This window comes from Crocuta crocuta, unplaced genomic scaffold, assembly GCF_008692635.1.
Source record: "Crocuta crocuta isolate KB4526 unplaced genomic scaffold, BGI_CrCroc_1.0 scaffold231, whole genome shotgun sequence".
Lineage (NCBI taxonomy): Eukaryota > Metazoa > Chordata > Mammalia > Carnivora > Hyaenidae > Crocuta > Crocuta crocuta.
In genome coordinates this window covers 5,343,191-5,370,179 of record NW_027528357.1, presented here as the reverse complement: position 1 = coordinate 5,370,179, position 26,989 = coordinate 5,343,191, and the positions used below count along the sequence as shown (strand labels likewise).

The 26,989-nt window shown below is 35.6% G+C and overlaps 1 protein-coding gene across 4 annotated transcripts in view; it reads right to left on the bottom strand.

Annotated features, from left to right (window-relative positions):
• Window positions 1-26,989, bottom strand: part of NOL4 (nucleolar protein 4) — a 301,716-nt gene that overhangs the window by 174,164 nt on the left and 100,563 nt on the right. For 2 of the 4 annotated variants that reach the window (XM_077753825.1, XM_077753821.1), the window contains exons 1-2: window positions 21,599-21,789; window positions 16,389-16,672 (exon numbers count right to left, since the gene is read on the bottom strand). In XM_077753825.1, coding sequence (XP_077609951.1) covers window positions 16,389-16,672; window positions 21,599-21,617 — 303 coding nt within the window. In that variant the 5' untranslated portion in view covers window positions 21,618-21,789. Of the gene's footprint in view, window positions 1-16,388; window positions 16,673-21,598; window positions 21,790-26,989 lie in introns of those variants that run through there. The other 2 variants (XM_077753822.1, XM_077753823.1) reach the window with 1 other exon arrangement.

Sequence of the window (26,989 nt, the reverse complement as noted above, 5' to 3'; positions counted from 1 at the left end):
AACATTAAAAAATTTAAAAAGAATTAAAAAAAAAGAAATTTCACTAAATGCTAATTCCTCAGAGAGGAACGATATATAGTAAAACCTTGGACTGAGAGTAACTTATTATGCAAGTGTTCCACAAGATGAGAAAATATTTCTAATAAATTTTAACTTGATGAACAAGTGATGTCTTGCAAAACAAGTAGTACATGAGGCCAAATGTCACATAATCACAACTGAGCCAATGGTTCTTGAAATTCACTTTGATACATGAGTGCTTTGTTATACAAGCATGTTTCCAGAATGACTTATGCTCACAAACTAAGGTTTTCTGTACATTTCTTCTCTGGTCCATCATAGGAAAAAAATATACAAACCTGCATTCAGAATCTAATGTAATTGGTACAGAACTATATACCAGTTCTAAGAGACAAAAGAAGGTAGTTACAGTCAATATCATCAGGGAAGTTTCACATACCTGCACCCAGTCATAGGTAGTGGATGTACACCAGGTCAAAGAAGTGTGTGTGTGGAGGGGGGAGGGGATTGATTGAGGGGCTGGAATTGGGTAGAATGCGGAAAGCAAACACAATGAATATTCTGGGTAAAGGAAGTGCATGGTCAATCACTGTATTAAAATGGCTGGGATTCAGGTTTCATCATAAGGAGTGTTAAACACTAATGTTGAAATTTAAACATAATATTTAGGTACTGGAGTAGGAGGAGCCAAGAGTGCTATGGGACCATGGACTAGGAGAGGCAAAATCCCCAAAATAGGTGTCAAACAGCCTTGTGGGGGGAGCAACATCTACACAGAGCCCTACTTCAGTGATGTGCACTAACCATCCACCCAGGTCCTCAGGCTAGAAACCAGGTCACCAAAATACCTTGCTTAGATTATTTCAAAGGCATTTAAGATTATCTTGATTCTACCTTGGTTCATCCAGGTTCAGACTCAATTGACTAAGATATCCTAAAAACGAAAATCTTAGCCCAATGAACAAGTGTCACTTCTATAGTGACAGTGTCCAAATTCAAACATAATTTACAAAAGCTTTTGAAATATGGCTCTGTGTACTTTTCCAGACTTACCTTTACCACTATGTTCCCCTGTATCCCAAAATCCTGTCATACGGAAGTTCTTTTAGTTCCTCAAATCTGCCATGCTCTGTCTTCCTCTAAGTCTCGTCTCTGCCTAGAACCAGTCCTTCAGCACAGAACACAAGGCTTCTCTTTTGTCTAGCTCTACTTATTCTTCAGTTTCTTACTTAGATGTTTATTTCTTCTGCAAAGGAGGTCCCCACTCCCCAAATCCCAATCAATGTCTCTCCTGGTGCTCTTACCTCAGCATTTCCTCTCATTCTGCCTCAAACTTCTCTCTAACAAACAACCTGACCCAACCAGCCTCTGAGAAACCGGGACCACCTCTGTCTTCTTCACCCTTCCATTTGTAACTGTCAACATAATCGTTGGCTCACAGGACAGGCTCAATAAATGTTAAATGATGTATAAATGTAAAACAGATAAAAATGTAATGTTAAATATAAGCTCCAATATAAGTGTTAAATAAGAACTTCCAGGACAAATATTAAATAGTAAATCAATCCCCCTTTACTTTCTCACTTCGTTAAAAGTTACGACATGACTTGGGAACATGGTGGATTATGAAAGTTTCATTAAGAAGTAAATGTCACTTTATTAAAATTAATGTCTAAAATGATCATGCTTTGTATTTCAGGTGAAAACCTGGAATCAGTCCTTCCTAATGTAGACATTTTTTAATTATATTTATCAAACTTACATGAAATATTATGAGAGTAAACATTATCCCTATTTTCCAAAAGGGGACTGCCAAGAAAACTCAGTCATATTCATTATTTGTGTTCCTACATAATATTTTTCAGGAGGTGCATAAATAATTTTAGTTTACATTGTGCTTTTGGCATTTTTGAAATGTACCCAATCTGTGAGCTTTTTACATATAAATGTTAAAGTATATGATTATCCTTTGGCTTTTATTGATGTTTTCCAGTGTTCTGAAACTTTCACGCCCAGCACACATCTTTATTATTGGATGTGTTTTTATTATAGACAATTATCTATTTATGTAACTGCCTCACTCAATGGGCTGGGTTTTTTTTTTTTTTTTAGAACAGAATGCATTTTACTCATTTCTGTATCCTCAGAGCTCAGAATGATGCCTGACAAACAGCAGATCCTCAGTACATTCTTGTTCAACAGATGGAATGAAGATTACATTATCAATTTTGCGAATCTAGTACTGTGATCCTACTAAACACCTTAGTGAATCAGAATAGCATAGTATTTGGTCTTCTAAAATGCAAACAGAATCACATCTTCTCCCTGCTGAAAAGTCTTCTTATTGTTCCCTTTCCCGGTACAATAAAGTCCAAACCCTTCAGAGATCCTTTGTGATCTGGCTCCTGCCTCATCTCTTTCCTGCCTCTCCTCTGGGCCTAAGCATACCCCACCACCTATCATCTCATGTGTACTATACATTCTTCCTATTCTTTGCCATGGCTGGCTGCCTATCATTTCCTTAACTTACTACATTTGTTTCATTCATTTACATTTATAATACAAATAATTATATATCCTTTTCATTTTGTCCTGAGCCCAAATTAAACATTTTATAATAGTTTTTTTTTTTTTTTCATTTGATTCGCACTGCATTTACCAAATGTCTAGCACTTAACTCAGGGCTTGACACATAGTAAATAGCGAATACTTGTTGATGACTGAATGAAGAATCGTTAGCAATAAAGATTACTTCCTCACTTTATGGGTAAGAAAATTTGAGTTAAATTTGAGTTAATTTCGCTGAACCCACACAATTTAGTTAGCTGCAGAGATCTGAACCATTTTTCTTCCCTTTTCTGGCTAGAAACTATTTTTCTTTGAAGATCCAGGTAAGGTGAGATATTTTCAGAAAAAAAAAAATCTTTTCTGTTCCCACCTTTCATTCCCACCATTCATCTCAATAAAGTGAGTCATTCTCTTATACATGTGGCTTGTTTACCATCCTAAATGACTACACTTGGCAGACTGTCACGTTTTAATGTGTTTAATGTCTCCCTCCTTTTCTTGATGGCTTCTGGAGCACCAACCTCTCTCTGACTTTTACATTTCTTTATTACCAGCGTTCAGTATGTAATTGGCACCCAAAATTATTTCCTGAATTCAGTTGAAAAGTCAGTGTTAAGATATTGTGTTAAAAAATCAATTTAAACACATTTCATTTTCATAATACTATTATTCTAACCACATTTAGTTTTTTAAAAAGCATACAAAGCCAATGAACTGTTTTACTATACATGTCTTTTTCTGAGGAAACCATATATTGAATCATGTCTCAGTTCCTTGTGATCTGCTTTTGTTCTCACCACTCAAATGAAAATGCCTTCTGCATGGTCTCCAGGGACATCTAAGTCAAAGGTTTCTTTCATTTTTCCTTCTCTTCTACTCCCAAAATGATCCCTCGTCTCCCTTTCTTGTACTCTGGGGCTGGATGAGCCCGTTTCTCTGTTTTCTGACTCTGTCAGTTTCATATCTATCACTCCTCACGGCTTTCTCTTCTTTCATCCAATAGAGAAAGGCTTGGGTCTGTTGGCTGGCCACTTCCTGTCTGGCTTCCTGTTCACACAGCATGTGACCCCTACTTCTTTCTTCCTCAGTCTTTCTCCTCTCTGTTAGCTTCACATTTCAACTTGTCGTGCAGTGCTGCCTGACCCTCTAGCACCTGAAACTCTATAAGCTAAAAAAAACCCAGGGGCGCCTGGGTGGCTCAGTTGGTTAAAAGTCTGGCTTTGGCTCAGGCCATGATCTCGCCGTTTGTGAGTTCGAGCCCTGCCTCCGGCTCTGTGCTGACAGCTAGGTGCCTGGAGCCAGCTTTAGATTCTGTGTCTCCCTCTCTCTCTACCCCTCCCCCTGTTCACACTCTGTCTCTCAAAAATAAATAAACGTTAAAAATTAAAAAAAAAAACCAAAAAACTGGCACTGCTCCGGCTCCAGCAAAGGCCCATGTACCTCTCCCTTGGAAAAGTTCTTCGTACCTCCTGTCTCTTGTATCTTCAGACTACTCCATGAAGTGCCGAGACTTTCATCCACCTCCCTGCCCAGGACCGTGCTTGCAGCATTACTCTCATGCTCATACCTTTCCATAGTTCCCCATGCTCAAGTACATACATCAAGTGGCATGTCAGGACTGGCCCTGGAAAATATCCCCCCTGGTGTGCTTTTATGCACCCTTAGTCCATCCAAACTCACGGCTATTTGCTTCTAGGTCCCTTGGTGAACCTCTTGCTTTTGTGACTTTACTCTTCCCTTTGCACCTCCTCAAACTTCTCTCATCACAACTATCCTTATTCTTTAGCTTTATGCAAACTCTTTCCTCTAGGAAACCATCTTCAATTGCCTACTTTGTGTTTTCACAGAGCAGTTTTGCACATAATGATTGCCATTCATCTATATTTACCTTTTGTTTTTGTTCATCTGGTAGCTCTTTCAGAAGCAAGGCTATAGCACCCTCAGTCCCTGGTGTGGAACCCTGCTTATACAAGAACTGAGGAATATTTGATGACTTGGACAATTCTGACCCAAAGATGATTTCCCAAAATAATACTAGTTTTATGGAGTTATTTCAATGTTATAGAGGCATCTCTTATGAGAAGGCTAACACCAGGAATAATATCTTATTTACAAAAATATAGAAATAAATATCACTGGTTAATTTTGGTCTTTAAAAATTTGTCTTAAACAGGGAGAGGGATAAATGGAGGAGGGGGGCTACAAAGGATTTTTAAAGGTAGCGAAAGCTCTCTTTGTGATCCCGTAATGAAGGACACATGTCGTTATACATTTGTCCAAACCCATATAATGTACAATACCAAGAGTGGACCCTAGGGTAACTATGGACTTTGGGTGATTATGATGTATCAATATAGGATCATCAATTTTAACAAATGTACTACTTTGGTAGGGAGTGTTAATTAGGGGAGGGTATGCATGTGTGGGAGCAAGATGCATTTGGGGTCTATGAACCTTCCTCTTAATTTTTCTGTGGACCTAAAACTACTCTAAGAAAACTGAATCTTAAAAATTTTGTCTGAAACACTAAAATGAAAGCAATTAAAAAACGGACAATTGTCTTTATATTTAGTGTGCACATGTGAGAATCACAAAGCTCATAAATTTTCAAGTATCTCCTTTACCTATCTGCAATGACGCTATCCTCATTAATCACCATATTGGAAATCCAATCCATTTCAGTCACTGGTTTCTTTGTTAATGGAAATATATTTGACATATAACATTGTGTAAATTTAAGGGGTATACATGTTAATTTGATACATTCATATATGGTAATATGATTGCCATTATAGCAATAATTAGCACCTGTACCCTACCACATAATTATCATTTCATTTCAGTGATGGTAATAATTAAGATCAAGTCTCTCAGCAAGTTTGGTTATTATAATACTATTTTATTGTCTATATTCACTATGCTGTACATTAGATCTCTAAGAGTTATTCACTACTTCTTGCAAATCTGTATCCTGAAACAACATCTGCCTGTTGTCCAACCCCCACCCCTGGGTAACACCATCTCATTTTCTGTTTTTACAAATTTGGATTTCTAATTTCTTTCAGATTCTACATGTAAGTGATATCATAGTATTTGTCTGACTTATCTCACTTAGCATAATGTCCTCAAGTTCCATCCATGTTGCAAATAGCAAAATGTCCTTCTTTCTCATGGCTGAATGATATTCAATATATATGTATAATTAATATATAGGAGAAATTATATATATGTGTGTGTGTGTATGGTTATATCCTATTTATTCATTCATCTTACATATTTATATATTCATATATATTTATATTCATATATATGCTACATAAATATATAACATTTTTTTTTTTTACAAATAGTTTATTGTCAAATTAGTTTCCACATAACACTCAGTGCTCATCCCCACAAGTGTCCTCCTCCATAACATCTTATTTATCTATTCATCCATTGATGTGCACTTAGGTTGTGAATAATGCTGTATCAAACTTGAGAGTATATATATTCTTGTAATACCTTGTTTTTACTTATTTTAGATATATACCTCGAATTGGAATTCCTGGATAATATAGATCTATTTATAATTTTTTTTGAAAAATGCTCATATTGTTTTCTAAGGTGGCTGAACCAACATTCCCGTCAATATTGTACAAGGGTTCCTTTTTCTCCACATCCTCTCCGATACTTTTCATTTTTTGTCTTCTTGATGATAGGCATTCCAATAGGTGTGAGATAGTATCTCAATGTGGTTTTGATTTCCATTTTCCTGTTGATAAGTGATGTTGAGCATCTTTTGTGTACTTCTTGGCCATTTGGATAACTTTCTTTGGAAATATGTCTACTTAGTTCCTCTGCCTCTTTTAAATTTAATTTTTTTGTTTGAGTTTTTATTCACTTTTTATATATTTTAGATATTAATATAAAGTTTGCAAAAATGTTCTCTCATTCTCTAGGTTGCCTTTTCATTTTGATCGTCTCCTTTGCTGTGCAGAGTATTTTAAATTTGACACAATCCCACTTGTTGTTTTTGCATTTGTTGTTTGTTTTTGGTGTCATATTCACTTAAGTCATATTCAATTATGGTGAAATATTCAAATGAGAATATAAATCCCAGAGAAATAAAGATTTTATATATATTACCTGGAATAGTATATATTCATATTCCAGGTTAAGAGTCAGCTACATATTGGGAAGTTGGAGGAAGTCAGGTGGCAATGTGAGGAAAGTGTTGGTATAAGAAAATGGGTGAGATGAGATCAATATGATGTATTCCCACATCATTGTATCATTTTTGTTCAACAAACATTTTGTAAGGAGTAAGATTTATGCATTTAAATCACTTTAGGGTGTGACCATAAAATCCACCACTTGTACAATTTACCATCTTGCCACCTTGTCCGTATTCCTCATGGATTTTCCTTCCTAGGATTTCAGAGGGGAAATAAGATGTTTCCCCTCACCCTGGCTGAGGTAATTAAGATAGATACTATAAAGGAAGTGACAGTTGAGTTGGACAGATTCCAACAGAGTCAGGAAGATTTTAACAAGCAGAAATTGCAAGGAATCTTAGGATCTATTTCTGTGAGTACCTGTTATATATTCACAGAAATAGGTCCTAGAATAAATGCTTATAAAATACCTCTGGGAACATATTACATATACGAGACTCCTGGAAAATAGCTGTAACTAGAAGGAAATAAAGAAGGAAGAAGAGATAAAGAGAGAAAGAAAATACAGTAGTATTTGCTAGATGAAATAAAGTCATATGCTTCTCCAAATTGCCAGTCTAAGTAAGTACTTGGTAGGCTATTAAAAATGGACAGTCAACTTCCCAATAAATATTATGAGTTAAAAACATTTTGCAAGACTTAGCTAAACCCCAAACTCAAGGCAATAACAACGACTACAGCAATTCCAGTTATTATACACTTACATAAAAATGCATATAGTCTTACTTAATTGTCACAATTGCCTATAGATTAAGTATTATTATCCCCTGTCACTAATGAAGTATCTAGGCTTATAAGGTAATGACTTGCTCAAAGTCACGAGTTGATCAGAGTGGCTTCTGATCAAGGAGTAATTATAAGCCATAAAGTAGCAGCTGGGGATCTCAGCATCAAGTTAAATTTGCTGTTGCTCATTTTCAGGCCTGACCCCATGATCTCAAATTACATGGCTGAAATGTGGGCCAAATTTTGGGGGGTTTAAATCCAAATGCTAGTAATTCTTAGTGTAAACATAATTGTAATTGATTTGGGTCTTAGTTCTTCCATCTGTGAAAATGGGAATAATAACAGAGCTTAAGTTCATTGGGTTATATGAGGACAACATGAGTAAGTTTTTAGAATAATGCCTGATACATGGTAAGAACTCAGTAAGGTTACTTTTCATTATTTTTCCTTGGGATGGAAGTTTATGACTTTTTGTTACTTAATCCTTTTCTTTAAACTCTCATCCATCTTATCCTTTGACTCTAAATAAACCCAAGATCTCCATTTTAAAATATTTTTTTAAAATCATACTCATAACAAGGTTACAGATAATTGCTTTCAGGAATATATTTTAAGATTCAGCACATATTTAATATTAATGAAAACAATATAAATTTATTATATCAGGACAAATTAGAATGTATTACACTTGGTCTCTGGTATTAATTTTTCTTCTTTTCTTCTTTCCCCAAATATCGCTGAATATTGGTGTTTCAATGAGTCCTGGTAATATCAATTATTCAGAGACATGTATAAATTACTTCTGGGTATATTAACTACTGTTCTCTCAGAGTTCCTCTACCATCCTCAAAGTATCTACAGACCAAATGATATTTTTAACCCTAGTGTCTTATTCTGAATGACAGAATACAAATATAAAACAGACACACGTGCACAGGCAAAACAAAACAAAAAACCCACCCAAAACCAAAATGGGGAATTGAAATCAACCACACTTTGCACATTTCAGGGTATAAAGTTTAGAAGCCCCTTGTCTTCTTCATTTTCTAGAGATAACAAATGTGAAATGAGTGAACATAGACTGGGTCATGCATAGTAGGTATTCACAAACGTTGACTTTCCCCTTTCTCTTCCTATAATAACATATCAAGAATATAAACATGTTTAGTGGTAAGCATGACAGCATAATGATTCAGAAGGACACTGATCTGTGTGTTAGGAGCCACTTGAATGATTTCTTCATCTATAAAATGAAGCAGTTCTAAAAATTATATTATTCTACACAGTAGTTAATTTAACAGTTCCTGAATAAGGCACATGTTTTTAATATATGTATATATTTTATATAGTATACACAATATACTACATTTTAAATAGTGCAAAAGCACTATACACATTTAAAGTTAGGTTGCAAATATGAGAGACACTACAAAAAATCATAGGATAATATATCTTTTTTGTGTATCTTTTGATTAAAAAAAGATCCACTCCACCAATTACAGAGGAAAAAATGTGCCCAATAATGAGCAGAGCTGAAGCCCAGGTAACTCATATAAGATATAAAGCACATACACACTCTTTCTATGTCTATATATAATACATATATAGATACATATGTATACATGTGTGTGTGTAAAATACATAAAGATGTCATTTTAAATTAGCAGTGAAAAATGTAAGTCTAAAATTTACCTTGGGGCTTTTTAAGGACCCACTACTATCCACTTACATTTATGCATGAAAGCGACAAATGGATACACACTTAGTTTTCCAATAGAGGCACCTAGTATATTATTTTTATTTTGTAAAATAATCCATATACAAGAGCAAAACAAATATCTGTATAATAAATGCCACTGCAAATATGTGCCACTTATCAAGGAGCTATCCACTAATTGGTTTAAATCTCTGCCTTTCTCAATAGCTTGCTTAACATAGTCACTATATGGTCCCTAGAGTAACTAGTCCTATACAACATCAACCAGTGTGTGGGTATAGGGCAAAGCACAAGGCTGCAAAGTTAGAAGACTTGGGTTCAATACCAGGTTCTATCACTTAACTGACTGCATAATTAATATTAAATAGCTTAGCACCCATTAGACCTTATGCACTAATGTTTAAATAAGGCTGATAATTTTACTTGCTCTCCTTACCATATGGAGTCAGTTTGAGTTATGAATATGAAATATTACACAAGTGTTCTTCATTGTTAGAGTTGACATGACATCCAAATATCAGAACTGATATATCCTTTATCTTCTGGCTCTTAGTTTCCTTCACTCCCTCCATCACTTGCCTAATCAAACTCCCGATTTTGCCCATTTAATATTCTAAATACTTCTTAAGTCTTTGCTTTCCTTCCCATCCCTGCTATCACCTCATTATGGCAGTACTTCATCCTGTTAGCAGCTTCCTCCCTTTTTATGCCACTTAAAGTCATCTTGTAAAAAAGATGCCACAATGAACTACCCCAAAACACAACCTGACCATGCTATTTTCCTATCCCACATCCTAAGCAATCCCCTGTCAACTACAGAGTGAAGTTCAAGCTTTAACAGGATATCTACAGCCTACCCTTGTCTGATGCCCTGAACTACCTCTCCAGACTTATCGCTCACCACTTCAGTCCTCGACATTTCTAGGTCTTAATTTAATGGTGTGTTCTTTGAGAATTTCCTACTCCCTTTTCAACAAGTGGCTATCTCCTACTTGACGATTAAAAATTAACCTGGGGTCTTTCCAAGACATAGTTAGTAAGCCTAGAAGGCACACCTACATATAAATTAATTTCCATATTATAACACACTTATTTACTTCTATGTCTGCCTTTCTAGCCAAATGTGAGTTCTTCAAGACAGACTTTTTTTTTTTTTTTCATCCAGGATAGTGCATAGCATATAGGAGGCACATTTGTTGAATATATACTATTGTTTCTACTCTGAGAAAGATCTGTGCCTAAATCTTCATATAACACCAAGAAGCTAGATATTGAAAATCATCAAATTAAAGCAATAATGAGCCGGGATATCCACACAACAAAGACCGAGATAACAGTGTTCCAAAAGTAAATCAATTGTTCTTATGCTTTAAAAGGCAACCTCATTACTCGTAAATATTACAAAGAGCTATTTCAAAAAAATGTGCTACTTCCATTCATCATGTCTAAATAAAATTACAAAGCAATTATTAATGGTAAGTGTGAAAAATATTTTATTAACTTTAATTTGAATGGTAATATCCATTTTGGTAAGAATTTAAAGAAAGATTCATTGAAAAAATGTCACATGGACCACTTTGGGGAAAAATATTATTTTAATAAAGTGAAGATTGAAGGGTCTTGGGAACTGAGCCAAAAACCAAACCAAATATGCAGCAACCACAGTGACACATTAGTCCTCAAGCAATAATCACCCTCCTACTACAGTTATTACTTGAAATATTATTCTTTGGGGAGATTGATTCAGAATATTTTACCATATTAAGTTTAATTCAGTTAGGTCACAAATACTAAAAGAAAAAAAGAGAAAACCAAAATGAATAAAACGTCAATGATAGTATTTTTAAGTTATGCATTTCTCTCCATTAGTGTTCAAATTCTGTTTTTATTCTCACTTATTAATTTTAAACATATTTATATCCAAATTTGTGTCTTCTTAGCCTTTCTTTTCCTTTCTAAATTGTTTCTTAATACTTCCTCATGAGTCTCATTTTCCAAGACTTTAATCAACATTTCGACTTCCTTCTGAATTCTAATATTACTTGTTGTCCTCTAAAAATGTGGCCATCTGCAAGGAGAAAATATATCACCTAAATGCTTTCAGTGCAATATATTTATTCTTTAGATTGGTTAATATGATTTGTTAGTCTAGTGACTGAATTTGCATAATAATAAGCAATCATAAAATGGCAGAGTCTAGCTCCCCTATTCTTTTTAAGTATTTCTATTCGCTGCTCAGGTTTTTAAATGCTTTCTAATTATTTTTGTTTGATAGTATTCACAATAAAATTGTAAAATAGGTCAATATCAAACTCATAGCAATCTAAACTTCTCAAAGGTACTATATAATTAAACTTTTATATTCCTTCAAGGTAGAACAGAGGCTAGATTGAAAAATACTGGAAGAAAAAAATTGGTACTGTCACTTTACAAATTTGTACAGAAGTATTGGGACATTTCAAAGGACTACAAACAGTAGTACTGAACAGGAGTGAGCAGATGAGTTCTAAACCTTTAGGATGAAGTTCACCTTATAGCTTCAGGTAGAGCAAATACTGATCCAAAGTCAGGAACCCCAGAGCACTATGTATACAAATTTACATTGCAAGAAGAATTCCTTTTTTTTTTTTTTTTTCAAACGTTTTATTTATTTCTGAGAGAGAGAGAGACAGCATGAGGAGGGGAGGGTCAGAGAGGGAGAGGGAGACACAGAATCCGAAGCAGGCTCCAGGTTCCCAGCTAGCTGTCAGCACAGAGCCCAATGCGGGGCTCAAACCCATGAACAGTGAGATCATGACCTGAGCCAAAGTGGGACACTCAACCGACTGAGCCACCCAGGCGCCCCTGCAAGAAGAATTCCTAAAACAAAATTCTAGGCACAGTCACCTTTACAATTAAAATGATTTAGCTTTCCTATCCAGACCCTGAAACTGTCCCAATCCACTTCCCCACTAATTCTGCTTCTTCTTCGACCATGTGTTTCTGACTTCAACTCTTAGTATTAACTTTCCCAAATATCATCTGGGTTTAGACCTATATCACTTTATCTAAGCATTACTCCATTTAACTACACATCAATTTTGAAATTGCCCCACACTTTGGCTTCTAAAACATCTCCTTATATGTTTGTCTTCAGTTTCTCTTTTGGTTTTATGGTTTGTCACAAACTCCTTTTATGCCACTTGATTTTGATGGGCTATTCTTCTGCAGGTTGGTATGTTTTGATTCTCTCCTCTCCCCACTCTATGCTCTTCTGAGGTGATCTGATCAACCATAAGAGCTTTAAGCTGCGCTTCTGCTCTAAAACCTTTCACGTGTTTCTTTCTCCAATCTGGATATTTCTTCTGAGCTGACACATATATCCCTGATGCCTATTAAACATATCCAGTCGATATTGCATAGGCATGGTAAACCTTAGGTATCAGAAAACTACTGCTTCAAATGTTTCTCATTCTGAATCTTGGTAAAAGGAATCCTCATCTACCTAGGCAACTAAGCCAATAAGCATAGAGTCATTCTAGAATGTTCTCTACTTCACTTCCCACATTCAATAAAACTTTATTTCTTCAAAATATTTGAGAAACTACAATGTACCAGATACTAAGCCAGGTGCTGGACATACCTCAGTAATCAAGGTAGATATCATTCTTATAGTCATAGAATTTACATCCAAATGGGATGTATAAAGAGGCTATTCATACTATAGTCTATGTGAAAGACACTCCCAGGAGTTTGGCAATATACAACCTATGGAGCTAAATAGGGTGGCCCCACAAATACAATGTCAAAAGAACAAAAGTAACATGTTCATTTTTTTTTATATTCCTACATTGCTTTCTTCCTGGAATGCCACAATAGTTCTATAACCAGTTTTGTATCTTTTTTATACTTCCTAGTCCCTATCCTGTTTACCTTGTTTATGTAGACAAGAAAATCTTTCTAAAATCCAAGCTGACCACAACTTTATCATGCTATACTTACCTATGGGATACAATCCAAAGTACTTGAATTAGCCTATAAAGCCCTTATTGATGGAGCCACTTTATAGTCCATTTCTCCACACTTATTCTCTACTGTGGCCATGCTAAGCTCCTTGCAAATCTCTATGACACGTATGCTCTCCTATGGTTCTATGCTTCCAAACATGTTCTACCATAAATTATCTTCCCCATCTAAATAACTTCTACTTACACTTTGCATTCATCCTCTAGCATCAATCTCTCTCCAAAGTTTCCTGAAAAATCATTATAGACCTGGAGCACCTGGGTGGCTCAGTCAGTTAAGACTCCGACTTTGGCTCAGGTCATGATCTCACGGTTCGTGGGCCCGAGCCCTGTGTCGGGCTCTGTGCTGGCAGCTAGCTCAGAGCCTGGAGTCTGCTTCAGATTCTGTGTCTCCCTCTCTCTCTGACCCTCCCCTGCTCATGCTGTCTCTCTCTCTCTCCCTCTCTCAGAAATAAATAGAACATTAAAAAATTTAAAAAACAGAATCACTATAGTCCCATGGGTGCCCTACCTTTCTTCTCTCATTTCATCCTGCATTATGCCCATCATATTACTTGTGGAATCTGATTATAATCATAGGTTTGTCTTTCCTTCCTGCTAGACTTTAAGGTTTTGAGGGGCTAGGATCCTAGTTTGCTCACTTCCATGTTTTTGCTTCCTATAACAATGCCTTGCATGTAGAAGTCTCTCAGTAAATATTTGGTGAATCAATTAATTGGTGGCAAATAGTCTATCTTGAATAATGATACTGGGTTCATTCTCAAATATCATGTTATGAAGTCCTACCTAGCTCCAAAAATACAACAGTTCCCCAACCTATGAGACCAACTCATCTTCCCTGGGCATTCCAGGGCCTTCACAATGTCCAACAGGAGATCCCTTCTGGAAAAAAAAAATAGTAATCTTACATTTCCTTCAAAGTTCAAGATTTACTTTCTCTAGGAATCCCTCTTTATTACTTCAATAAAAATAGTATTTTCTTACTTTGACCTCCCAATGTTTTAACACAGGTATAGACACTTGTCTATGCTTTTACTAAGAAACGTTTCTATGTATATGTACCCTTTTGTACCAAAATTATTTATCAAAGGTCTTATGAATAAAGACTTTTCTATCTTTGAGTTGTCTCTGCTATCTGCTCCGTTAATGCAAGTATGATGGATATTTAATACAGCCATTTATCCTTGAAGAAACGAATAAAGAGTCCCTCTGGATTCTGCTCTCAAAGTGCTCCAAAACTGTCTCACAAATTCAATTATTTTCTATCTTTATCTTATTTAATATAAGTATAAATATATTTAATATATCATCAGAGCTGACCATTCTTTATTGAAAGGTATACCACCCTTAGCTTCCAATCATTATACCCCTCTGATCATTTTTCTGCCTCTCTGGCTATTCCTCAGTCAGCCCTTGAAACTGTTCTTCTTTCACCAAACCAGTAAACTTCAGGCTCCTCAGGGAGGTCTCCTCGCCAGGCCCATTTCTCATCTTACTCCTCACTTACACCCCAAACAATCTGTGCTTCTTACAACTTCATTTTAATAGAGTAGAAAAGTAACTTCACTGTTTAAAATGTGCAATAGTATGTTTCCAAGGAGCATAGTTCCTATCAGTATAATTAATAAAGGGATAAGGAACAGAAAAGCAAACCACTGAGTAATTTTAGAAAAATATTCAACAGATACATAGCATAAAAAGGACATTCATAATTATTTAAGTTTTATAAAGACTGGACTGATATTGTAGATGGCCAGAGAACTTAAAGGCTGTTTTCTTCTGTAAAATGTAACCTTGTGAATACAAAATCATTTGTGTTTGAATTATATGGCTTTAAACCATAGGGTAGAACATTTGCACATTTATCTCAGTAAAAGTTGCAGCAGCCTCCCTTAGGCAGAAGTGTTTAAGTGTCTGATGATGTACAGTGACTTGCTTAAAAGAAGATAAAATAACATACCCTCAGGCAAGCAAGAGGATTTGAATAGAGCCAATTTAGGAAGTACAGTGCCTCAGTAAATTCAGAAATTAATCCAAATTGAGACATTTCGCCATGTCGAAAGATCAGTTCTTTAACTCTAATTTATAAGGAGTCAAATGTATATTGCATAAAAATCCTCATGCATTCAAAAGTACACCGTCAAAAATTACAGAGCGAAAAATCACCAGCATGCATTATTTCAAATTGGTAGAAATCTAAAGTTATTTTTTTTAAATAAATAAATCAGGACAAACTGATGGTTACAGAGGGGAAGTGGAGGGGAAGATGGGTGAAATAGGTAATGGGGAGTAAGGAGTGCACTAGTGATGAGCACCAGGTATTAAATGGAAGTGCTGAATCACTTTATTGTACTCTTGCAAATAATATTAAACTGTATGTTAAATGGTATTTAAATAAAAACCAAAAAAAAATTGGAAGTATTTCTGAAAATGGGTCTGAAGATAGAGATAAAAAGAGAAGGACCAAAAAATAAAAATAAAATAATAAATCAGTTGGGAATGGGGAGGATTATAATTTATTTTAATATAAATAATCTAGAAATTTAGATATGTCTGAAACATATTCTGTCTTTTGTATAATACGGCTTGTGATACATTATGTGGTGCAGTAATTATTTAACCTGCATATTTCATCTAGAACACTGACACAGCTCTCCCGGATATGAGGAGTAACTTACTGACTGAAGTCCCTGGTCTCTAAAGCAAACTTGAGAGTCTAATTGAAACTTTATTACTGTGTACACCTATCCAATCTAGTAGAAACTAGATAGTGCTTTTTAAAATCCGTAGTTGTGCTCTGAGAGCTAAATTTTCACATCTGAGCTCAACAAACTCCTAGGGACAGTTCCATAAGAAGATTATATGAAGGAGTAACATTTAATCAAGTGATTTCACCACGTATGAGAACAGAGCAACAGTTTTGTCTGAACACTATTCATTTTGCTCACTGTTATTCCTGAAAATTATTGCTCATGTGGACACACAACTTCTCTGGTTCTATATTTCTTGGCAGCAAATTGGGGTTTGTTTAAAATATTTTTAGCAAAAATAATCTTCATCTCTTGTGTAAACATGTGTTTCTTTCTGACCTTCAGGACAAACTCAGAAACTCTGAAAATCATAATGTGACCTTACCTTGCTTCCATTTTCTCTCGTCTCTTGTTCCATCTTGAGGTCAGAAATTAGAAGATTCTTATATTTGCTTTTTCCATTACTGCTGTGGTCATCTATTCTGTATTCTGAAGTCAGCTGAGCTGAGAGGGGACTGTCACTCAGGTTCAGTGGCTGCTCGTCCTGCTCCAGCCCAGTTTTGCCATCACCATTGGAGTCACCCATCTCCCTGCTGTGTGCTCCCCCTGAAGCAATTGAACTGTGCCCCAGAGTCTCATTGCCATTAAAGCTCTCTGCAGCAGAATCATCTGTTGGAAAGAATATTTTGATTTTAATTAACGTGCCAGTTCAGTTTCTACTTCAACTCACATTTACTGAACTCCTATTATGTGCTTGACATTGTGCTAATTTTACAGATCCTGCGAAATTTATCCTTAGCAATAACTTGTGAAGCAGCCATTGTTATTTGTAGTCTAGTAGGCACATTTACGCACAAGAGGAAATGAACTGAAATAAGAAGAAGATAAAATAGGGAAAATAGCTCGATCTCAAATGCAATCTCAAAGAAAAGTAAATTTAAACAAAGAAAACTTGTTCCTTGTTTTGCAGATATTTTTTGTTTTTCAAGTGAGAATATTCAGATTTGGTGAAAATTCTCTGATAAAAGCATTGTCTATACACTATACACTATATGTTGGTCCGACAGCTGTAAGTGTTTAATATACATCTAACACGTTAAAAGTGCTCATAACTTTTTCTCCAGTCATTACACTTCTGGGACTTCTAAACCTAAACAGAACAATCACTGTATGCATTTCTGTGCAGGTAAAAAGGCCTTTATAAAGTGTTGCTTACAATAACAAATGTTTAGAAGTGACAGAAATTACCAGAAATAAAAGATTGGCTTAATATATGTTGGAATGATTAGAATATGGGAAATGTGGAATATTGGAGGGAGAATAGTGAAAAATGTAGTGTTAAATGTTAATATTAATTTCTTCTTAACTGTATGGCACTGGATATTTTAATACTCCTTAAAATTTACTATAAATATATATATATATATGACTTATGAAGAAAACACAAAGAAATAGGAAAACATTCCATGCTTGTGGATTAGAAGAACAAATATTTTTTAAATGTCTATACTACCTAAAGGAATCTACACATTCAATGCAATCCCTATCAAAATAGCACCAGCATTCTTCACAAGTCTAGAACAAACAATTCTAAAATTTGTATGGGATCAGAAAAGACCTTGAATAGCTAAAGTAATGTTGAAAAGGAAAAACAAAGCTGGAGGCATCACAATTCTGGACTCAGGGCTGTATTACAAAGCTGTAATCATTAGGAAAGTACGGTATTGGGACAAAAACAGACAAGGGAACACTTTCTTACACCAGACACAAAAATGAATTCAAAATGGATGAAAGACCTAAATGTAAGATAGAAAACCATCAAAATCCTAGAGGACAAAACAGGCAGCAACCTCTTTGATCCTGGCCACAGCAACTTCCTACTAGACATGTCTCCAGAATCACTTCTTGGCTTTTGGCTGAGATCAAGTATAGACATTCTCTGGAGGCAAGGGAAACAAAAGCAGATAATGAACTAGTGGGACCTCATCGAGGTAAAAAGCTTCTGCACAGCGACAAAAGCAATCATCAAAACTAAGAGACAGCCTTCCTAGTGGAAGAAATATTTGTAAATGACACAACTGATAAATTGTTGGTATCCAAAATCTATAAAGAACTTATCAACATCAACACCCAAAAACAAATAATCCAGTGAAGAAACAAGACAGAACACATGAATAGACACTTTTCTGAAAAAGACATGCAGATGGCTAAAGACACATGAAAAGATGCTCAATATCACTCATCATCATTTGAAATACAAATCAAAAACACAAGGAGATGCGACCTCACACCTGTCAGAAGGGCTAAAATTAGCAACTCAAGAAACAACAGATGTTAGTGAGGATGTGGAGAAAGGGGAACACTTTTGCACTATTGGTAAGAATGCAAAGTAGTACAGCCACTCTGAAAAATAGTGGGGTTTTTTAAGGTTCCTTAAAAAATTAAAAATAAAGCTTCCCTATGGCCCAATTATTGCACTACTAGATATTTATCCAAAGGATACAAAAATGCTGATTTGAAGGGACACATGCATCGAATGTTTATAGCAGCACTATAGACAAGAGTCAAACTGTGGAAAGAGTCCAAGTGTCCATCGACTGATGAATGGATAAAAAAAAAAAAACCAAAGTGGTATACATATACAATAGAATATTACCTGGTGATCAAAAATAATGAAATCTTTCCATTTGCAACAACAAATGGTAGTAGAATGTATTATGCTAAGTGAAATAAGTCAGCCAGAGGGAAGACAAACATCATGATTTTCACTTATAGATGGAATTTAAGAAATAAAACAGATAAACACAAGGGAAGAGAAGGAAAAATAAAAAAAGATAAAAACAGAGAGAGAGGCAAACCACAAGAGACTCTTAAATACAGGTTCTACTCCTGAAACCAATACTACACTGCATGTTAACTAACTTGAATTTAAATTAATAAATTTTAAAATAAATAAAATAACTGTAGAAAAAATAAAATGGGGAGGAAGGAAAGGAAATAGAATTAGTCAAAAATGTCTGGCTTTAAAATAAAGGATAATTTTGTTTAGAAAAACATATCAATAATAATTTACTTAGAGTCAAAAACCAAAGTTAGAAGAAACAAGAAAATTTTATTTCTCTTAATTTCATCTTTGCATTTATGGTAATAATCTGCTATTAATGTTAAAGGATTATGAAGTACAAAGGTTTTAGATTGTTTCTTGTAGTTAAAGTCTATTGATGAAGCCATATACATATGAGTGCACATGGATGATAATATTCATATTTGTAATATTTTGATTTCTGAATATTCTCCAGTTTGCTTTATTTTTGTAGACACAATGAAAAATCTGACTTCTAATCAATTAAATTCATGAAAATAATATATAAATTTGAAGGAGTGGTATAACTCACCTTTTCATTCATTCATTCATTTGGTCTACACTTGGCCAAAGGGGGTTAAATATTTGCCCAATAGAGGGGTGCCTGGGTGGCTCAGTCGGTTAAGCGTCCGACTTCGGCTCAGGTCATGATCTCACAGTTCATGGGTTCGAGCCCTACATCGGGCTCTGTGCTGACTGCCAGCTCAGAGTCTGGAGCCTGTTTCCGATTCTGTGTCTCCCTCTCTCTCTGACCCTACTCTGCTCACGCTGTCACTCTCTCATTCTCTCTCAGAAATAAATAAAACATTAAAAAAAAATTTAAAAATATTTGGCCAGTAGAAAGACTGCCTTCAGTAAGTTCACAAATAATTAAAAGAGACACAAACAAACATACATACATACAAATAAAATGCAGAGGAAAAAGGCTTTCATTCAAAACAAGGGGTAAAGATATCACAGAAGTTTTCCTAAAGAAATTGGCATATGAACTAAATTCCAAAAGATGAGTAAGCCTTAACTCAGTGATGGAGTTTGCTGAGACAGTTCCCCACCTAGAGATCAGCAGGTGAACACCTCAGAGGAAGGAAAGTGCAGGGCAGGTGAGAAGTAAGGTTGGGGTGCTGAGTGTAAACAAGAGAATAAGAAACAGAGGCAGAGAATGTGTTTTGTAGGACTAAGAGCTTAGATTGTACCTTGGGAGCAAATAGGAGCAATTTTATTGTCAGAAGTGATATGAACAAAATTGTGTTTTAAAGAGATTACTCTGACTGATGAGAATGGGATGAAGGCAACAAAATGGGGCCATTAAGAGCTCTAGCAGCCACCTGACTCAGCATTGGTGAAAGCCCAAACCAAAGCAGCAGCAGTGCAGAACAAGAGGGAACTAAGAAAATCATAAGAAAAGAACAAGTAAGACTGAGAGTAGGACAGACAAGGGTCTGGGAGGAAGCCCAGATCTCTAGCTCCAAGGGGAAATGCAAACAGAGGGCATTAAGTTTAATTTTGAGTAAAACAATATTTTTAAAAATTTTCTAAAACTACTTTGTGAAAAAGTTAAAATATATTCAAATGGTAGGAGTCTACTAATAAATTACTCCTTATACATACCCATTTAAAAAAAGACTTCATGTGGAGAGAAAATATGCATAAGAGAATTTAGGAAACCTGTCATAAATAATATGGCATATCACTTTCCAGAGTTACTGAGCAACCAAAATCATTCTTTTTTTTTAACCATGAAATATATAAGCTTTTTGAAATAAAGAATTAGGGGTATAATTTATATAAACAACCCACAGAATTGCACATATCCTTTATGTGAAATCAAATCCTATGCTAAAGCATGCTAAATCATTTCTGATTATTTAAGTTATTTCTTTCCATGAAAGTCCAAAGAAAAACAGAATATACATAATCAAGTTCAGTTATTAAATCCATGAAGAAAAATGCGATGTAACATTTGTGTACTAGAATCCTTGAAAAAATATTCAACACTCTATGTAAGAAAAATTTTATCAATATGATAAAAGAATGAATGAGCCTCAAAGTATATTACATACACGAAATGGATCCTTGCAGAAAAAAAATCCAATATCTATTATAGTTAAGAAATAAACATGGTACAACTGTTTCTTTAATCTAAAATCATCATACATATTTAGTAGCTAATGTACCATTTATTCACATTTTAAATAAGATAAACATTATTACCTTAGCCAGAAGAATCTTTAATAAAAACCATGTATTTATAATTTTGGTATAAAGTATAAACAATAAAGGAGAAAATATTTTTAGACAGAGTAGTTCACTCCAGATGTTACCAAGGTAACTAAATTCCACAGCTTTACATATTTCATTCCTGAGTAAATCGCTGTTTTATAAAGAACAAATGAATGTTTACTTATTTGTACATAATATATATTCACACATTTTATCATTTAAATGGTAAAAGAAACAGAATGTCACATGCCACTATTTTATCAATCAAAATTTAAAACAAAGTTTTTGATGTCTGTATTAGAAAAATTCAGTAGAAAGAGTGTGCAGACATTAAACTGAAACTAAATGAAGCATTTTTTATTGTCTGGGTTCTCATAACCATGTTAATGATTTTTATATTCTCTTCCTTGAAGATACTTTTCCAGAATTTGAAACCACAAATCTCAGACTCCTATTTATTGTAACCGACTCACAGCAGTTTATTGCTCTCAAGGGGAAATCTGCTTCCTTACCCAACATAGTTTGCTCCATCCTAAGTGGCTGCTGGCATGGGGGTCCGGAGCTGCTACACAGAGGGTACAGTGTTGAGATCTGTAGGTATGGCCTTCCGCGTCACAGGCCCAGAGCAATGGTTCTCTGAAGTTTCGGCCTGGGCACCACAGCATAGGAGCCGAAAACCCTGTGTGTGAGTATCAAGGGAAAAAACGGCACCTGGAGCTTTGAAAATTAAGAGTGCCCAGGGTACCTAGCAACAGAAGAGAACATGGAACATGATGACAGGTAGTGTGGAATCCAGTGACATGAGGAAAGCCATTGGATGTTTGGGTTCCATTGCTCTGAGGTTAGTTTTGCTGGGATGGATTTAATGCTGTGGAGAGGGCCATCCAAGCTAGCTCAGCTGCGGCTCTTGCCTGTAAGGTGCAGTGACACTAAGCATAATGGCAAGCTGTTCATTATTTTTCTTTCTCCTTCCCTACTCCCACTCCCTCCACCAATTAATACCGACCTTACAAATACTATTTGTTTCAATTATGTCTAATATCGTCACAAGCATTTTGTGTGAAATAATTGCATCAGAGCCAGATTCAATGGTTAGCTATCTCCATATAAAGATAATTAACCTATAAAAGTATGTATGATATGTGTGTATTTAAGTATATAAATATACATATATGTGTGTGCATATCTGTATCTCTCTATATATAAACATAATGTGATGTATATATACTTGAAATCTCCCAAAGCACCTGACCTACATTCTTACTCATTTACTTTCGGTAGCTCTTCATTATGGCCTTTAGGCCAAGGGCCTTGGGCAAAATGAATAGGAAAAAATATATATAATCCTCGTTTTAAGATTAGTATTTGGAAGTTTAGTCCCAAAATCCAGGTCAGATGCTTGTAGAGTCCAAAAAGCTTTTACCATTTTCCCTCAAATGAGCCACAATCTTCTGCCTATAGTCTTTTGATTCCTCCTTAGAAAATTGCCCTTTAATATCTCACCATAAAGCTAACTTTTAAATCCAAAATACAAATGTGAATAACCCTACATCCAAAGATTTGTGCCTTAATATCCAAAAATGTGGATTTTTAAAAAATCCTTCAAAATCTATTTGCAAAATGGAGTTTAGGTGCCAGCCCTCTTCATCACTTTGTTACTCCTGATCTCTGCTCTAAGTCTTCTCCCAGCCTAGGGTCCCCTATAAAAAAATAAAAGTATATCCATTGCTAGACTATACCCTACATATTTTTTATTCCTTCTAAGTTTTTATTTAAATATCAGTTAGTCAATATACAGTGTAATATTAGTTTCAGGAATAGGATTTAGTGATTTATCACTTACATACAACACCCAGTGATCATCACCACAAATGCCCTTCTTAATACCCATCATTCATTTAACTAATCTTCCCACCCACTCCCCTCCATCAACCCTCAGTTTGTTCCCTATAGTTAAGAGTCTGTTTTATAGCTTGCCTCTCTCTCCCATGCCACGTTCACCTGTTTGTTTCTTAAATTCCACATGAGTGAAATCATATATTGATACCCCACATCTTGTACCACAGCACCCTCTACTCTGCAACATGAAGCAAGTAATACAGTCTAAATGGATTTTTTGTGAGAACACAGGTTGCAACCACGTTGACATAAGTGGTAGCAACTTCTTACTGGACACGTCTTTGGAGGCAAGGGAAGCAAAAGCAAAAATGAACTATTGGGACATCATCAAGATAAAACACTTCTGCACAATGAAGGAAGCAATCATCAAAACTAAAAGGCAAACTTAGAATGGGAGAAGATATTTGTAAATGATATATCAGAGAAAGGGTTAGTATCCAAAATCTATAAAGAACTTACCAAACTCAACACCCCAAAAAACCAAGCAATCCAGTTAAGCAATGGACAAAAGACATAAATAGACAGGTTTCCAAGAAGATAGACAAATGGATGATTAACATCTTTCATCATCAGGAAAATACAAATCAAAACTATAATTAGATACCAGCTCATACCTTTCAGAATGGCAAAAATTAACAACACAGGAAACAACAGATGTTGGCGAGGATGCAGAGAAAGGGGAACTCTCTTACACTGTTGATGGGAATGCAAACTGGTACAGTCACTCTGGTAAACAGTATGGGGGTTCCTCAAAAAGTTAAAAATAGAACTACCCTATGATCCAGCAATTGTACTACTAAGTATTTACCCAAAGGATACAAAAATATTGATTTGAAGTGGCACATCCACCCCAATGTTTATAGCAGCATTATCAACAATAGCCAAATATGAAAGAGCCCAAATGTCTATAGACTGACAAATGGGTCAAGAAGATATGGTATATAGATAAATACAATGGAATATTACTCAGCTATCAAAAATAATGAAATACTTGCCATTTGCAGTCATGTGGATGGAGCTAGAGTGTATTACGCTAAGTGAAATAAGTCAGTCAGAGAAAGATAAATACCATATGATTTCACTCAGGTATGGAATTTAAGAAACCAAACAGATAAACATAGGGGAAAGAACAAAAAAAGAAAGAGAAGGAGGCAAACTATAAGAAACTAATAACTACGGAGAACAAATTGAGGGTTCCTGGAGGCGAAGTGGGTGGGGGTGGGCTAAATGGATGATGGGTAATACGGAAGGCACTTGTGATTGAGCACTAGGGGTTATATGGAAGTGATGAATCACTAAATTCTACATTTGAAACCAATATTACACTACATGTTAACTAACCAGAATTAAAATAAAAATTCAAAACAAAAATGAATAGATACATAGATAGGTGATAGATAGATAGATAGATAGACAGACAGACAGATAGAAGCTTTGCTGGGCAGCCTCATCCCTCCTCCAGCCCAAGACTGACACATTCCTGCCTTTATTTCCCTTTGCCCATTTGTAGTTGTCACCTAGAAATTCTTTCCTCATTTTTCTCAATTCCTTTCTTCAGATCCTTCTGATGACTTTTCCATTCTTTGATTTCTGTTTCACTCATTCTCTATATTACTGTTATTAACTTAAGTGAACAGCCCTGTTCTGTGTTTTATCTTTGTTTTCTTATATGCAAAAATTTTAATTGCTCATTACCAAAGTCCTGCACTTTGGTAATCAACACCACAAATATCTTCAAAAAGATAATCTACAAAAGCGTTTGTTTTTATTTGCATTTGAAAACTGTAATCCACATTATATACTATTTAGTAATGCTACCTATTTTTTAATGTTTATTTATTTTTGAGGGAGAGAGAGAAAGAGAGAGCACTAGTGACTTGGGGGGCAGAGAGAGAGAGAGAGAGAGGAACAGAAGATCTGAAGCAGACTCCATGATGACAGCAGAGAGCCTGATGTGGGGCTCGAACTCTGAACCATGATCTCATGACCTGAGCCAAGGTCAGATGCTTAACCAACTGAGCCACTCAGGCACTCTTAGTAATACTATCATAAACATGTACAAAAAATGATGTTACATTTTGAAGTCAAACATTCACACTAAGGAGTTTACTAATATAAATACATATACAGGTGAGTGTATATAGATATGACTATACTAAAATGTTAAAGGGCATTGATTTTAAAATCATAGAACCAATACTGAGGTAAGATAGTAACAAAGAGATTCAGTTTTTCCCCTCCACAGTGAAGAAGTTCTTAAAACTTGACCTGTTTGTCACTAAGAAGAAGGCACATCACCAAGTGGGTTTCATCTGGTTTAGATTGCAATGAGAGTGACTTTTCCACTTGGCCTTCATGAAGACAAAGTAGATCAAATGGTATTCTAGATCTATGGCCGTTCAGGATTGGTCATGGAACTTGGGGTCATCTCCAACCACAGAAATTCTGTCAGTAAAGAACAAGATTAGTGAAGGGCCCTGCATTCGTCCTTGGGTAACTTTACTTTTTGATAACAGCTCCTGACTCTATCCAGCGGGCCATCATGAACTGAGCATCACCTCATTCATTCAGTGCTAAATTTACACATTCTCAGTAGCCCTCCTTTGTTGAGTGGAAATAACATATAAGCCTGTTCATGCCCCAGTACTGTATGAGCACAATATGCCACACATGATCTCCTTCTGCAAATCTATCTCCTGTCTTAAATGAAATTCTTTTTGAAGAATTGAGGATGAAAAATGTCAGCCTGGTTCCCTGTAACACTCTGCAATCGTACAGTTGCTTTCATGGACAGGCCCAAACGAGAGTGAAATCTACTAAAAGGACAGGACCTTTAAGCAAGAAGTCTGTTTATATGTTCTCTAGAACAAAGATATTCAGAGGTTGTTTTTAATGCTTTCTCTTTGACTGCAGCTAAATGGTATAGAGACTTGAAAAGGGAAAGTTTCGAGGACTTTTAATAGAAGATGAAGGAAGGATGATATTGACAGACCTTTCATAATAGTTGAGGGCAGAGCAATTGTATTAGACGCCCCTAATTAGAGGGGTTAGTTACTTGTCTTCTACTGAATGGACACTTATTTTTGACTTGGCCCTGCATTTTACTCACTCATTCTCCCTCCAATACCACCACATATGAACTTCAGAATGTTTTATATACTATCCTTTTCGCCCATACAACATTAATTTTATTTAAGGAAATTACATTGTACTAAGTAAATGAAAAAATTGGAGGATTTGCCATAGAGCTATTCTCATTCTCTATTCCATTATTGACAAACTACGTATCTTATAAAAGAATGGAATAAACTATTAAAAAAATCAGTGATGATGCCAGGGCCCTGGGTGGCTCAGTCCATTAAACGACTGACTTCAACTCAAGTCACAATCTCACCTTTTTTTTAAGTTGGAGCCCTGCATTGGGTTCTGTGCTGACAGCTCAGAGCCTGGAGCCTGCTTCGGATGCTGTGTGTGTGTGTCTCTCTCTGCCCCTCCCCTGCTCACCCTCTGTCTCTTTCACTCTCAAAAATAAATAAACATCAAAAATATTTTAAAAAATAAAAATAAAAAACTCAGCTGTGATGTCACTGAAAGATATAACCTGTGCCTGAGGGGCTGTCTTTCAGGATGTGATATATGCCCTAACCAGCTACTTGGGGCTGTCTCTTTCTTAGCCACAACATCAGTCTGGAAAACAAGGCTTTTCTGAGATGCCAGTGACACTTTTCATGACTCTTCTCTACAGCTCTATGTTCCGTTGGCCTGTAAGAAGGACACTTTCATAAAAACAGACAGACAACTGATCATTTCATACCATGCAGGCTACTACGGGAACAGATAAAAAGAAGAGTTGTGTATTGGCCGTGATCACTCATCCTCAATACCACAGGAATGAAAGATGTCAAAAAGTGAAAATGGGTTGGGACATAGACCCACAGGAGCACCTGAAGCATTTTTCATTTCACTTTGCCAAAAGGAAAATACTGTCAAGGTCATCCATGTAG